Source organism: Muscardinus avellanarius (assembly GCF_963383645.1).
Source record: "Muscardinus avellanarius genome assembly, chromosome: 8".
NCBI classification, from domain to species: domain Eukaryota; kingdom Metazoa; phylum Chordata; class Mammalia; order Rodentia; family Gliridae; genus Muscardinus; species Muscardinus avellanarius.
In genome coordinates, this window is record NC_137794.1 from 65984322 (window position 1) to 65998332 (window position 14011).

Sequence of the window (14011 nt, forward strand, 5' to 3'; positions counted from 1 at the left end):
TCAATATGACAAAAACATCCATTTCATTTAATTTTTTCCCTGGGGTTGAGTAAATAAGGGCTCTTTGGTCTCTTTAGATGTGAAAGTATTTAGCTTAATTATTATCCACCTGTCTCACTTGACCACTTGATTAGGTTAATAAATCCAGGTACAAAAATAAAAACTAAAATTAAAACCATCAAACTACAAAGATTGTACCTCATGGTATTTTGCATCATTGATTCGGGCTTTCTTTAATGTATCTTCAAGATGCACAGGGCCGTTGCTGAATCCAAAGTCATAGAACACATGTAGGTAACCATTGCGCATTTCCAGGCTGAAAAACATACTCTGTAGAGAGAAAGAAGCTGTAAGGTGAGAGCATCTACTATTATGAAGTACAATCAGATTTAGTTGAATGTGCTAGCATTGTATTCTTTACTATTGAAATGATTTGAAGACAAAGGAGGTCTCATGAAATTCTTATTATAAAATAAAAATGGCAACCACATTCATACCAGCAGATATTTCTCATAGTAATATAAAAATGCTAATATTTATACACAATTATGTAACAATCTTTTATTTTCATCCTATTTACAATTAATGGATAAAATTTCAAGTCTCTATTAATGGCCTCTTAAAGTTCTTCCAGACAGAGTAGGATTTACCTGTTTATTCTTCCTTGTCTCTAAGCAACTTTTGAAAATTATAACAGGCCAAAAGATGTGATTGCATTTATGTTAAGATGAAATAGATAATATTGAAAAATGATTGCAAGGTATGTTAAAAAGAACCCTCCTCAAATATCCATACATATGGATATAAGACAAAGAAGTTCATATTCTATATTATTTGAAATCTCTGGGTTTATATAAATAAATATGGAATTATTATGCACTGGAACCCCTTGATGTTTGAAAACACTCAACATAACTTACTGGTGAGGTTTGCTTGTTTTGAAAGATGGTTCATAGATACAAAAATTCAATGGATTTTAAAAGTAACCAGAGCGGGGTTGGCATGCTCCTGGGAGTGTGGGAAAACAATCCAGGGGAGTTTAGGAAGAAAGCATTTCAGTTTCTACTTATATCCATTAAAAAGTCTAAAATAGAGGGAACCTGACCTTTGATATTTAATGCGTGGATTGCTGGCCCTCAATTCATTATTTGTCAGACTTTCGCTGGCTTCGTGTGGCACAGGAGGCTGCAGAGGGGGTTTCATACTCAAAGGGCTTGAGGTGGCCCTGCACCCACCTCTTCACTTACAGCCTATTGTAACTTACTGAAGCTTATCTGTGCCTAGTTACATGAATTTATGGATGATAGAACTGATAGAGTAGAATATTTACAATCATTTTGTATTGAGATATAGAGTAATGTGAATTTTTTTTTTTTTTTTTTGGTGGTACTGGGGTTCCTGGAAACCCTTCTACCTCCGGGCTACACTCCCAGATCTATTTTTTATATTTTTATTTGGAAACAGGGTCTCTTAAGCCAGCATGGCTGGCTTCGAACCTGAGCGATCCTCCTGTCTCCACCTCCCAAGAGAGGGGATTACAAGCGTGTGCCACCACGCCCGGCTCTTAATTGACTTTTAGTAAAGCTTATAACATGATACAATATCTGATTAGCTTGCAAGAATTGAAACCAGGAAAGAGAAAATGTACTCGCCAAATGTCAAATATTGCTTTAGCCAATATGTGCATGATATTGAAAAACTGTATATGATTTAGTAGGCACAGCTCATGACACATGTCTTACATATTTTTTGTTTTTGTGAGGTATAATATTCAGTTATGACAGCTGATAAAACTTAGTATAGAAATAAACTGGATTTAGGACAAGACTTTCGAAACTATCACAGAGTTTAAAAAGATTTAAAAATACAGCATATTTAGTTACATCATTCTCACTAACATTGCCATTAAAATAACTTCATGACAGCAAATGTATTTTGGCATTATAATAAATAAAAAGTATTCAATTTTATTTTAAATATTTTATCTTTATATAGTTTATTTTTATTACTCCTTTTGGATATTTCATGATATACTCATATCTGCATATTGTACACCTATATTATCACTATAAAGCACTGACTAAAGCATATGTTTTGGAAAGGTCAGGAGACCAGTGTGAAATTTTTGTAAATACTGCATACCTACATCTTGGTGTGCAGTATCTTGATTTTTATCACAGTTTTCTTAGTTCCTGAAACAGCATGCTTAATAAACGTTCAAAAGTGCAGTGTGAGGAAATGCATTTCAGGGATGCTTTTATTTATTGCTATCATAACTTCTTTAAAGGGAAAAAAATCAATTTCGCTTTCTAAACTAGAAATTCAGGTTAGCACTGAATTTCTTTCCAGGCACAACACTCTCAGCCTGGAATAGTTCCTGGAAACATAAATAGCAGAGAGTAAAGGCAATAAAAAAGAAGTAGGGTTTTTATTTTTACTCACTCCATTGACCATCAGGAGCACAAGACCATTGTCAGCAGGTGTTCGAACTTCTATGTCAAAGCGAGTCACCTGACCGAATTTCCCTCTCCTTGTGATGTCCCTCACCACGGCATAACTGGAGCCATCAAAGAAGTAACTGGCAGCCCGGCTCTGAGTGAAGGCTAGTTTATCTCTGAAACAGAAGTGCAGGGCCACGTGAACATTGCAGTTTTTGTTAAGCTTTTCGAATGAGACCCCTATGATCTATTCTCAGAGCATCTTCCATGGCCCTTACAGCATGTAGGTGAAGTTCTGTTGTCTCCATGGAAGAAGTGAAGTATTTGTAAGTACATTAAATGAGTTGCTCTTAGTGGATTTTGTCTCTTTCCGAGGTACTAATGCAACTTGAAGTTTCCAGGGAAACCCCAGTCTCTGGACTCCTAAATCAAAGCTTCAAATAAGTTAACACTTTTAACACTTGGGTATGCTCATCTGTGGTAAAGAAAAAACTCTCAATTTTTTTTTTTTTTGCAGGCATGACTATCGTACAGTTTTACAAATGTTTTCCCCAAAGACAAAGTTTGAGAACGTGAAAATTGACCTAACTTGCCCTGTCTCCTGCTCTTGCCTGACTATTGCAGAATATGGTACCCCGAGTGGTCTCTTACCTGGCACAGGGCACAGACTTGGAGGGATCCATGTTATAGATGTGCTTAAAGTTGTACAAGCTGACCACGTCATTATTCAAAGTGGCCAATTCCAGGCAGCCAACAAAGCCAGGCAGGTTTAAGCTGGCCGGAAGCTATGCAACAGACAGATAAAGTCAGCTCACCGCTCTCAAGTTTCCCCCAGACACCACAGAATGGGCAATGAAACTACTCGCATGTCAAGGAGACACACCCATTGATAGAAATATCTTTCTAGTCCAAGGTTTGTTTCTATTCTAGGCCAGCTTATTTAGATAGGCAGTGATTTGTCAGTTGCACATAGTTAAGCAGAGAAGGTAGGATTTGTTGAATACAGACTGTTCACTGCTGGGCAGTGAATTCATGACCAAAGTCAGTGCTCACACCAGCTGTGCGTGTGGGGCAGGTATTCCTGTTCTCATATAAAGAGAGGGAAAGTAATCCTCAGAGAGGCTCAACCATGTGCCCATAGCTAGTAAGTGTCCTGGAGTGGAAGTTCTAGATTGACTTAGAATCTTCCTGGGCCTTTGCTTTATCCACACTTCTCCCCGAGATCCTACGTTTTCTCACCCTAGAAATGTTATTTCCTGTTAGTTGTTGTGACTGTTGAAATCACTACATGCAAAGCTGAAGGCTAGATCCAAACTGTGGAGCTAAAACAAGGCCTAGACCCTCCTGCAGCAGGTGGGAGTAATAATGATTTTACATGTGATGGAATAAAATGAGTTGATCTTCAAGTGTTAGTGAGAGCTTGAAAGCATTTGACATTTTGAAAAGATGGGTAGCAGAGACCAGATTTTTAGGTCATGCCACAGAACTCTGCTACCCACTGAGCTAAGTTTTTAAAATATTATCAGGGTCCTCCTCTCCCAAATCATTATGGATTTATTTAAAAAATGATGTAGGTTTATAATAAGTCAAAATATATTTTGGATATCTTACCTTGAAGTTTGAAGGCACCCCACCAACATAAAACACAGTATCCTCGGGGTCCAGATCCAGCAGGGAGTCATCTCCTGAGAACTCCCCTTTTTTAATAAATTTTTCCTCAGCTGTGCTACTTAGACTCGGGACAGTCAAAAACACCTTCCCGTGTTTCCCTACCCTATGGAGAGAAAGAATTTTTACTCTTCACTAGCCCAACAGTTTGTAGAAAATACTTTCTTAATGTCAGAATGTTTTAATGTTCCTTTATCACAAAATTGGTGATTTCATTTTATCACATTTATAAGCATTTATGTAATATTACCTATCAATGAGAAGGGGAAAAGAAGACATTCCATTTTGGAATTAACGTGGGATGGGCAGGTAAAAAGATCTAACCATTAGATTATTATGTAGAAATGATAATCATTTCTTTTCCTTAATTTTTTTTTTGTGGTACTGGGGATGGAACTCAGAAGCCTTCTACCTCCGGGCTACACTCCCAGACCTATTTTCTATTTTTTATTTGGATACAGGGTCTCTTAAGCCAGTGGAGGCTGGCTTTGAACCTGCGCGATCCTCCTGTCTCAGCCTCCCAAGTGCGGGGATTACAAGCGTGTGCCACCACGCCTGGTTGATAATCATTTTTTAAAAAATATTTTATTTTCCACTAAGGTGTTTGGGAAGGAATATAGGAAAGACAAGAGAAAAATGATCAAGAATAAAGGAAGAAAATGTTACTTATATATCTAGAAGACTGTGTATGAGCATATCTGACAGATTTCTTATAAAATGTGCATATCAGGCATGTGCCATGGATTCATTTTTACCTTTCAATCTTGACAATGCTAAAGTAAGAAGGCCAGGAACTGACAGGCTTGGAGTCAAGGGGAATCTCCACATCCTTAGTTCCCAAGTTATAAATGTAAACCAGGTTATCGTTTTTGATCGCAAGACCCATGTACTCTTTTTTGGCCTGAAATATCAAGAAGTCGGTAAAATAAAATTCTTATAAATGAGTATCAGCTATTTTCATTTCTTTAAAGCACAACCAGCAATCCTAATACTTGGTTCCTGTGAGCAACTTCTGGCCTGAATCATTACCCTAAGTTCCTGTTAGACTCAGCATTGACACTTCCTTTCCAGCCTCCAGAGGCTGCTGTCCCCATGCTGTCCCCATGCTGACTCTAAGAGTATCCTGAGCAGGGAGGAAAGCAACTGCAGGCTTGTGGGAATTTAACGACCTCCAGGAGTGTGTTAACATTGTCAGCCTAACCCAGGGATATAATGCATCCTGACAATACTGACCGCTATGCCTCCTCAAACAGGATTCAGCATCAAACACAAACAGGCTGCTGTTATTCCAAAGCCTTTGAAATGTTGTGTTTAGACTCATCAAAGTTGGTTATGTGATGTTGATGGGAAACCATTCGAGAAATATCCCATAAAGAGCAGCCCTGCGTGTCCTTAAATCACTATTCTAGTCTTGTCATTAAAATGATTTCTAGCTTTTGAGTTACCAGCATTTTGTTTGTAGCTTTGCTTTAGGCAGAGAAAAAGCAGCTTTCCTTTTTAATATTATTCCCCCCTGTAAAACCTCATGCTCTTACATTTTTGCTCCCGAGGTACAGGATAAACTGATCTGCAGTCCCAGTCAGTTCCGGCTGTTTCATAGGTGGCTTCATGTACAGGCTCAGGGACGTGAAGGCCTTTAAGTCATCCACACTGGTTCTGGGGTGCACTTCAACGGCGGACTGGCCATCAAACATCATGGAGACTTGGATCTGGAGTTACAAAATTGCTCCATTAAAAATTCTAGCAGAAACGGAAAGAATGATTTTTCATGATTCTCAATGGCTTTTCCTTACAGTTACTAACATGCTAGAACTTTCTCATCATACAAGGAGCTTGGGGTGAAGCTGAGGGAAACATCCTTGGCCATGTCTGTACAATGGAGAGGAATCTAGACACAGTTTGTCATTTGGAAACCTGGCTGTGCCACTTAGTAACTACGTAACCATGATCAATTCACTTAGCTTTCAGTTTTGTCATCCATAAAGCAAGGACAATAAGCTCATTGTGAGAATGAAATCAGATAACTATAGCATTCTCTGGCTATATCATTGTAATAATTGTGATGACTATTTCTTAAGATGTTCCTTATAATGAGTCTCATAAAGGCATCATAACAAAGCACTACCTCAGCACCTAGAGGCCCTATCTGATAAGCTGAACTGACCTGATTCATGGGGAATTTTAGAACACTCACAAATGGATGGACTGTGTATATCCATGCCATTTGTACATTCTGAATAATTGGTGTATCTACATCAATTAGTATTGATTTGACTGATGTTGGTAGTGAGCTTGAGATTCTATCCTCAAGCACCTCGAGCACAGCTGTCCTATGCTGCCAGTTGAGTAAAGGTCAATATGTCTTAATAAACAACCAAGATGTGTGTGGGTTTGAAGTTGTTTTGGAAAAACTGAGAGACTGAGAAGGATGCACATCTGCAAAAAAGCATCTCACGCTGAGGAGTGGAGCGAGTTCTTAATGGCAGGCCCAGCCTCTAGGCAATTAAGCTTCTGGAGTTAAACTTTATAAAATAATAATATAAAAACCACTCCCAGAAATCTAACATTAAAAATGCCATTTCCATTTCTTTCTTTGTGTGTGTGTGTGTTCATACATGCACGTGTGATACTGGGGATTGAACCCAAGGGCATTCTACCTTTGAGCTACACCCCCTAGCCATCCCTATTTTTCTTTTTCTTTTGGAACAGGGTCTCACTAGATTGATGAGAGTCTCACTACTTGCTGAGGCTGTCTTCAAACTTTCAATCCTGCTGTCTCAGCCTTCCAAGTACTGGGATTACGGGCATGTGCTACAATGCCTGGCTTCATTTCCCTTTCTTTCTTTCTTTCTTTCTTTCTTTCTTTCTTTCTTTCTTTCTTTCTTTCTTTCTTTCTTTCTTTCTTTCTTTTGCGGGTCTGGAGATGGAACCCAGAGGCATTTGACCTGCAAGTTACACCTCCTGCCCTATTTTTTATTCTTTATTTTGAAACAGGGTCTCACTAAGTTGCGAAGGGCCTCACTAAGTAGCTGAGGCTGTCCGTGAACCACAATCCTCTTGTCTCAGCCTCCTGAATGCTGGGATTACAAGCGTGTGCCACTACGCCCGGCTTCATTTCCATTTCTTAATGCACCTTTAAGATAAACCTTTTCTTGAAATGTTCACTGGGGTATTCAAATATGACAATTTGCAGTATAGGACAATTTATCACGTCACTTAAGAGTTAGGTATGTTTACCAAGAATAACGTTCATCATTAGAATCAACTTCTTACTCTTCTTTTTGTCAGTAATTATGACCAAGTGTTTATTCAGGCCAGTTTTTAATTAAAAAAATAAAATCACATAATTTGGTTTTAAAAAATAAGACTGGCTTATAGATCAATAGAAAACAAAAAGAGGTCCAAGAACAAGCCCTACTTTGCCACACTTGACAATGTTGTGTCAGGATGAGTTCCTACCAACACTGGCTCTGCTTATCTTGTTTCTAGGTTGGTCCTGTAAATATAACTTAGAACAGCGTCTTTGTTGTGTTTCTTCAACTAAGCTGGTACTATACAAGATTTCTCAGTTAAGCCTGCAGGGTGGTCAATACAAGCTTCACATAATCTATGTTGCACCAGAAAATCTCTTGAAGAGGTAGGACAAACGGACAAGATTATTGCATCTGATAATTGTACTAACATTGTACTAACAGAGCTGCTAAAATAAAGAATGATAATAATATTATTTTTATTTTTATTTATTTATTTATTTATTTTTGGTGGTACTGGGGTTCCTGGAAGCCCTTCTACTTCTGGGCTACACTCCCAGACCTATTTTTACATTTTTATTTGGAAACAGGGTCTCCTAAGCCAGCGCGCGCGGCTGGCTTCAAACCTGCGCGATCCTCCTGTCTCTGCCTCCCAAGCGTGGACATTACAAGCGTGTGCCACCACGCCCAGCATAATATTATTTTTAAATTGGGGCTTTACTTGAATTCTTTTGCTGTATTGGCTTTGTTGACTAGATTAACTCTGGTTCTCAATCCTGATAATGATCTTGGAGCTTTAAAATAATTATGAGTGTTGAGCCCTTCTTCTAAAGAGCCTGATATATAGCTCTGAGGTTAGAACCAGGAATTGGTTTATTTTTCAAAGCTCCTCATTTGATTCTAATCAACAACTGGGGTTGAGATGGATAATACAGTAGGAAGGTTCCAGACCCTGGGAGCTGCCCCAGCGGTTGGAGCTCAGTGTTCTGCTCTCGTTATCACGCGGTGGCTGATGGTTCTTTTCATCAGTTACCTTGCTGGCCACACTTCTGGTCTGAGCGATGAGCTCTCGGATCCTCTGGATGCTGGCAGAAACGTTGCTTGCAGGCCGCTTGTGCTCAACTGTACGAAGCTGATCCAGGAGCTGAGGGACAACCTCGCTCAGATTTCTCACTTGGCAATAAAAATCAACCACTTGAATGAATGTCTTAATACTAAGTGTATTTCAAGATTCAAGGGAAGGGACAATAATAACACAAGATTATGTATGTTAAAGTTATAAGAAATTATTTTTAATTCTACAAAATTAACAGTAAAGCCCAAAGCAGAATCTATTACTGTTTTGTCACAGCCTACAGAGTGATTTGTAAACTGAATGTGGAGAATGCTAATTTCTAGTGTACATTCTTTTTTTTTTTTGTGGTACTGGGAATGGAACCCAGGGGTATTCTATCTCTGAGCTGTACCCCTAGCCTATTTTTTATTCTTTCTTTCTTTCTTTTTTTTTTTTTTTTTTGGTGGTACTGGGGGTGGAACCCAGAGGCTTTCTACCTCCGGGCTATACTCCCAGATCCATTTTATATTTTATTTGGAAATAGGGTCTCATTAAGTTGCTTAGAGCCTCACTAAGTAGCTGAGGCTGGCTTCGAACCTGTGCGAGCCTCCTGTCTCAGCCTCCCAAGCGTGGGGATTACACGCGTGCGCCACCACGCCAGGCATTATTCTTTATTTTGCAACAGAATCTCACTCAGTTGCAAAAAAAGGCCTCACTAAGTAGTAGCTGAGGCTGTCTGCAAACCGCAGTCCTCCTGTCTCAGCCTCCCGGGTGCTGGCGATTGAACCCAGGAAAATTCTACCTCTGAGCTACACTCAGCCCTGCTTCATTTTTGAAATAGGATCTAAGTTGCAGATGGCCTTGCTAAGCTGCTGAGGTTGGCTGCGAACCTGCGATCCTCCCGTCTTGGTCTCCCAAATACTGTACTTACAGGTGTGCTTTAGCATGCCTGGCTAGCTTTAAACATAACACTATGTTCATATGTGGAATTATCGATGCCAGACTCATATCAGGTACAGGGAAGGGGAAGGAGTGGAGAGGGAGCCGGGGGAAGCTCGCCAAGTGCTGTGTCCTGATCACTCTGAACTACATTGTGATGTGAGACTAAAATGCACCAATAAAAGTATATTTTAAAAACAAACAAGGCAATGAAGTATGTTAAAGCATTACATTCAGTTTTGAGTGTGTGAATGTAGACGACAGGGTTCCCCTTCAATTCTCTGAGAATAGGAAGCCACTTTATACAGTCTTGATAGTCTCATATTATTTTATGCTCTTTCATTTACTTTGTTTTAAACTACAACATGCCATTTGAAAAATAAAACACAGTAGCCTGAAATAATTTCAACTGGAGCTAGTTCTGTATGCCTATTGGAATCATTTGATAGGACTGTTTCAATAAAGAGAAAAAGAGAGATTTAACACAGATATAACAAATATTCTGGAGGCAATATTTTGATAAATGTAAATCTTAAACATAATGTAGAAAAAAATCTTTTTTTCATACTGGGGATTAAACCCAGGAGAATTCTACCTCTCAGCTACACTCACAGACATTTTTTATTTTGAAACAGAGTCTTGCTAAGTTGCTGAGGGCTTCACAAAGTTGCTGAGGCTGTCCTTGAACCTGTAATCTTCCTATCTCAGCCTTCCAAGTACTAGGATTACAGACATGTATCACCATGCCCAGAGAGCATATTTTTTAAAGATATAAATTTAAAAGCAATTAAGCAGGTGGTTACGTGGAAGAACTCATCAATATATACTGAAAATATGATATAAAAGCTGTTTTCCTTATAGTATTTGTAAATTACAATAAAAAATTTTAATAACAGACACATATATGGATTCATAAAGTTGCTTCTAATTCAGATACAAATAAAGAAAAACAGAATTTGTAAAACCATTTTGGAGAATGATTGAAAGTTATGGTCATGATTTGTTTATGAAGAGACTGAATAAAAATATAGGAATAAAAAAAGAAAAATTTTCAAGAATTATAGGATATTAATATTTGTATATAGCTAAACTAAGTAGACATTAAAATAGTTCACTTTCATTGCTATAAAATTGCATATTCAAATTTTTCAATGCACTGTTTTTAATGGGAACCATTATATTTGCTCATATTCAGTATTTGTTGGAAGTAACCTGTTTTGCTCAGGCAAGAAAAAAATCAATGATGTTTAGAAAAAGCAATGCCATTTAGTAATTTTTTCCCTAGAAATGAGACAGTATTTTGTTATTTATAACTTGATTGAGCCTTTTCATTGCAATTCAGTGTTATATTGATGAAAACATTTTCTGTTATTTTACATAGAAAAAATTATGACTACCAATTTTCTATTTATTTTTGTGAACTATTTATATATTGCATATGTACATGTATATATATATTGCATATGTACACACAGACATATAGACAGATAGATGAATTAAGTAATTTTTTTCTTTTTCTTAATTAATGCCTACTATATTTCAATCCAAAACTCAAATGAAGTAAACTTCTTATTAAAAGGTGGGTAGAGTTTATTGGTCAATTTCTCAACTAGATCCAAATCTCAAAGTTTCTAAGTGATATACCTGCATCTCTAGCTGAATCCACTGCAGTATTATAAGCAGAAGAATCAAAACCTTGAAGATTCTGTGACCAGTTGGTGAGGTTGTTGGCCATCGGGGTGGTAACCTGCTGGACCTCCATGGTTGTCTTGTTGGCCTCCTCGATGATCAGCTTGGACTGATCGAGGCGCTGCTGGGCGTCCCCTGCACACAGAGCAACAGGACGTTAATTGGAGAACATTAACGTCCACTTAAGCTGAGATAAAACAGACCTCATATTTTGAGATACTATGGAAAACTAAGATCTTTAAATGAATGTTAATTGTGCATAAATTGAGTATACAAGAATATTATATAGAATATTAATGAGTTTGAAAGATTCTACAGTCTCATTAAAACCAAGTAGTTTACTTAAAAAATTCAAATTAAGGCCGGGCGTGGTGGTGCACGCTTGTAATCCCCGCGCTTGGGAGGCGGAGACAGGAGGATTACGCTGGTTAAGAGACCCTGTTTCCAAAAAAATAAGATAAATAAAATTAAAATAGGTCTGGGAGTGTATCCTGGAGGTAGAAGTGTTTTCAGGAACTCCAGTACCACCAATAAATAAATAAATAAACAAATAAATAAATAAATTCAAATTAAGAGGTAAATTAAAAAAAGCATCCCAAACCCAAAATGACTAATAGCATTTTCTCTGGTTAGAGACTGAGTAGGAAGCCATCAAAAACGTATAGGAGATTTGAACTTATGCTTGTTTCTAAAGTTCATCTAATATTTCTCATGAAAAAGTATTCTGTGGAGCACTTTTGCCATCAATATGATGATGAATTTAATATAGAAATAAATTAGTAGAAAAAATATTTTTGCATAATTAAAGCAATTTAAAAAATAGTAAAAATTCCTTTTTTGTTTAAAGACTATTACTTATTTAAAATAAAAATAATGTAACTTTACAACAATAACTTTTGTTTAGGTGATGAGATTATATGTGATTCTTCTCTTTTTTCTTTCATTCTCTTATTTTTCTATGAGGATCATGCACTCTTTTTTTGGTTTTTGCAGTACTGGGGATGGAACCCAGGGTCATTCTATCTCCGAGCTACACCCCCAGCCCTATTTTTTATTCTTTATTTTGAAACAGGGTCTCACTGAGTTGCAAAGAACCTCACTAAGTAGCCGAGGCTGTCTGCAAACCATGATCGTCCTGTCTCATATTCCCAAATACTGGGATTACAAGTGTGCATCACCATGCCTGGCTCATGTATTGCTTTTTAAAGAAAAATTTAGAAATCACTTGGGTGATATAACTTCAAATCTTTAAAGTGAGAAAACATTTAATTCAACCTTCCAAGCTCTGGATTCTGATGAATGTTGGTCTGTATCTTGGATCGGCTTTTTATGACTTGTGCTTATGAGAGTAAATTCCCTAGCCCTGAAAAGCATCAGGGCTCTCAACAGCCTAGAGACAATGGTGGTGCTTCTTCGCCATGAGATGAGGTATGTGAAACACCTCACACTTGCCCAGCGCTCAGTAAGCCTTGATACGCAGCAGCTTTAACGAGGCTGGAGATGGGGCTTCTCAATGAAAGACCACTCTCCCTGTAGAGCTTTGGTCCTGCAGTACTCTAGCTAAGCTGTGCTCCTTTTAGCAAAACATCCACATCCAGCGGGAGTGTCTTAACTTTCACTGGGCTGGGGAAGGCACATCTGCTTCCAATCACATCTTTCTAAAACACCACTGCAGTCCCAGATTAGGCAAGACAAGTGCTCTTGTTTCTCTCTTTGGCTCGTCCATCTCCCAGCTTTATGATAAGAATAACTTGACATGTAACAGAGGGAAGCTGTTTGGAGTTGAGGCCAGAGAAATACAATAACCAAATTAGGGCATATTGTGAGCGAGGATGGATGGTCACAAGGAAGCATGTTACCAGGCAGTGTAAATAGCATGCTCCCATTACAACACATGCTCATGCGCCCAGGCTCAGAAGAAATATTAGAAGAAAATGTTCTCAAATTTAAATACTCGTCTCTGGATGGTATGATTACAGCTTTTACATTTATTTTCTCTTTTTATTTTCTAGGACAATTTATTTTTTTTTTGGGGGGGGGGTTAATGAGCATTGTTTCTTAAGTCATCAAAAAAAAATACAAAGATTGATAAGTAAAGAAACCAATTAATCCTTTCTCAAAGGCTTGTTGTATATACCAGTGAAGAAACACCTGAGACTTTTAGTTCTCTCTGTGATCCTTACCTCTCTCTGCTGCTTGTAGGCGCTTAACAGCATCATTTAATCTGCTTTTTAGAGCATTCTTTCTTGCTAGGGCTCCACCCACACGTCTGCTGGTGTCTTCTACTGCGTCTTCATTGTCTGTGGAGATACAGAAAACAACAACAACAAAAACAAACAAAAAACAAAAACGAAAACAAAAGCACAGTGGGCCCAAGAGGCCTGGGAGAAGTCCCTCTGATTTGTACCATCGGGTCATCTGCAATATTCTGAACACTCTGATCATCAATTTTGAAAAGTGGCATTTGGAATAAGAGGCGCAGGATTGCAGAAAGCTTGCAACATTGGTCAGGGATGACTTAGTGTGCCACAATGGCTAATTTTGAGAAATATAGTGCTAGGACTGTATTTAGTGCTAGTACTATAGAAGTTAAGTGGTAGGACTCATAATTCACTTTTCAGTAGCAAAACTGAAAAAGAGCTAAAAAGAAAGAAAATTACCTGTAGGATGATGACTGTTTATATAAGAATAAATTTTCCATAGTTTATTTAGTAAAATTTTAATTGATATATAGCATATATCTAGAAAAAGGCACACATTATAGGCACACAGCTTGGTGAATTTTCACAAAGTGAAAACAATGTGTAGCTAGCACTCAGATCAGGTCATAAAAACAGGACGTTATTAGCACCTATAAAGCTCCCTGAAACCTCTGTGATTACCCACAGATCACCTGTATTCCAAATTCTATCTCCATTTATTCTTGTTGTCTGGCTTTAAACTGTATTCAGAAGACATGATAAAACGTTTAT

General features: G+C 37.9%; 1 protein-coding gene across 2 annotated transcripts in view; it reads right to left on the reverse strand.

The window, feature by feature from the left end:
* LAMA4 (laminin subunit alpha 4) overlaps positions 1-14011 on the reverse strand; it is a gene marked incomplete at both ends in the record, with an annotated part of 149919 nt that overhangs the window by 29480 nt on the left and 106428 nt on the right. For both annotated transcript variants that reach the window (XM_080699815.1, XM_080699814.1), the window contains 9 exons: positions 199-330; positions 2443-2614; positions 3090-3223; positions 4050-4212; positions 4862-5007; positions 5642-5815; positions 8391-8530; positions 10995-11174; positions 13223-13339. In XM_080699815.1, the coding sequence (XP_080555941.1) occupies positions 199-330; positions 2443-2614; positions 3090-3223; positions 4050-4212; positions 4862-5007; positions 5642-5815; positions 8391-8530; positions 10995-11174; positions 13223-13339 (1358 nt within the window). The remainder of the gene's footprint in view (positions 1-198; positions 331-2442; positions 2615-3089; positions 3224-4049; positions 4213-4861; positions 5008-5641; positions 5816-8390; positions 8531-10994; positions 11175-13222; positions 13340-14011) is intronic.